At 69.0% G+C, this 1231-nt stretch overlaps 1 protein-coding gene across 1 annotated transcript, besides 1 other annotated feature; it reads left to right on the plus strand.

The window, feature by feature from the left end:
* Tc00.1047053509519.9 (dispersed gene family protein 1 (DGF-1), putative) lies at positions 1 to 1231 on the plus strand (the record flags this gene model as incomplete). The annotated part of the gene is made up of 1 exon (XM_797112.1): positions 1 to 1231. A coding segment is annotated over one exon (1231 nt), but the record flags the coding sequence as incomplete, so codon positions are not given.
* Positions 1 to 1231: a sequence feature (areas not merged during assembly with more than two copies in the genome that could not be assigned to a particular haplotype).

Genomic DNA, 1231 nt, shown 5'->3' on the forward strand with positions numbered 1-1231 from the left:
ACTATGCGTGTACGCGAGTGCGCGCGTGTTGCGTCGGGGGGCGCTTGCTGCGCGTGTCGGGAGCCAGGTGTACGCCGCGCATGGATTGGTGTTTGACGGCGGGATGAGGGCCAACGCGTCCGCCGTCGTGGTGAACGACAACGCCGGTGCGCTGACCGGTGGCGCGCTGCTGGTGCTGCGTGGGTCGGCGTCGTTTGTGTCCGGGTCGTGGCTGTCGGTGCGCGGCAACAGCATCAGCGGCAGGCTCCTGTCGGTGCCGTCGTACCCGCGCAGTGCGGACCTTGTGCAGAGCACGCTGACGCTCCACGGGAACGCCGGCAGCGGGGCCGTCGTGATGGACGGCACCGTTGCGCTTGGGGGCGCCAGTCGAAGGTTCGTCGTGGGGTGCCTGGCGCTCAACGGGCAGGCGCTGGAGCCGATGGACTACAGGTCTGCCGGCATTATCGGGGAATTCCGTCCTGTGGCGTGTGGCATGTGCGACGCCGACGTGCACTGCTTTGCAGCAGCGACGAGGGCGATGTCGGGGTCGTGCCGCTGCCGCTGCGCTGAGGGCGGGTACGGGCGCGACTGCCTGCCGGTTTACCTGCCGCACGTGGACGGGTGCAACCGCACACCCGGCATGCCGCTGCTGAGCCACACGGTGACGCTGACGGAGACGCGCAGCGTGAAGCCGACGTGGACGCCGATCCTGAGCACGGCGCACTACAGTCCGACGCAGCACGGGCCGACGGAGACACTGCAGGTGACGGAGACGGTGGCACTGCTGCCCACGCGGAGTCCAACGGCGTCGGTGAGTAGCACGCTGTGGTGGAGCGACGTGGCGTGCCCGACGCTCGCCGTGACGACGACGACGGCTGGCGGGAGCCTGACGCAGAACGACATTCGCGGCGGTGGGAGCGCCGTTCCAACGCTGCTGATGGTGGCGCTGCCGCCGCCGTTTCGATGGGCACGCGACCCGCAGCTCGGCACGCACCTGAGCCTTGTGCTGGTTTCAACGGCGCAGCCGAGCGGGTTTGGCGGTCCGTGGGGAGCGATGCTGCGCAACGCGACGTGGGTGCGCAACGCGACGAATCCGTCCACCGTCCTGGAGCTGGCTGTGCCTGTGCACCACGGTTACTTCATTGCTGCCGACGAGACGATTGTCATTCGCTGCGACGCTGCGGCGGTGTCCGGCGGCTGCAAGGGTGTGCTGCTTGGGTCCTTCACGATCAGGTCCGACACGCTGCCCGCC

This window comes from Trypanosoma cruzi, genomic scaffold, assembly GCF_000209065.1.
Source record: "Trypanosoma cruzi strain CL Brener 1047053516077 genomic scaffold, whole genome shotgun sequence".
Classification (NCBI taxonomy): domain Eukaryota; phylum Euglenozoa; class Kinetoplastea; order Trypanosomatida; family Trypanosomatidae; genus Trypanosoma; species Trypanosoma cruzi.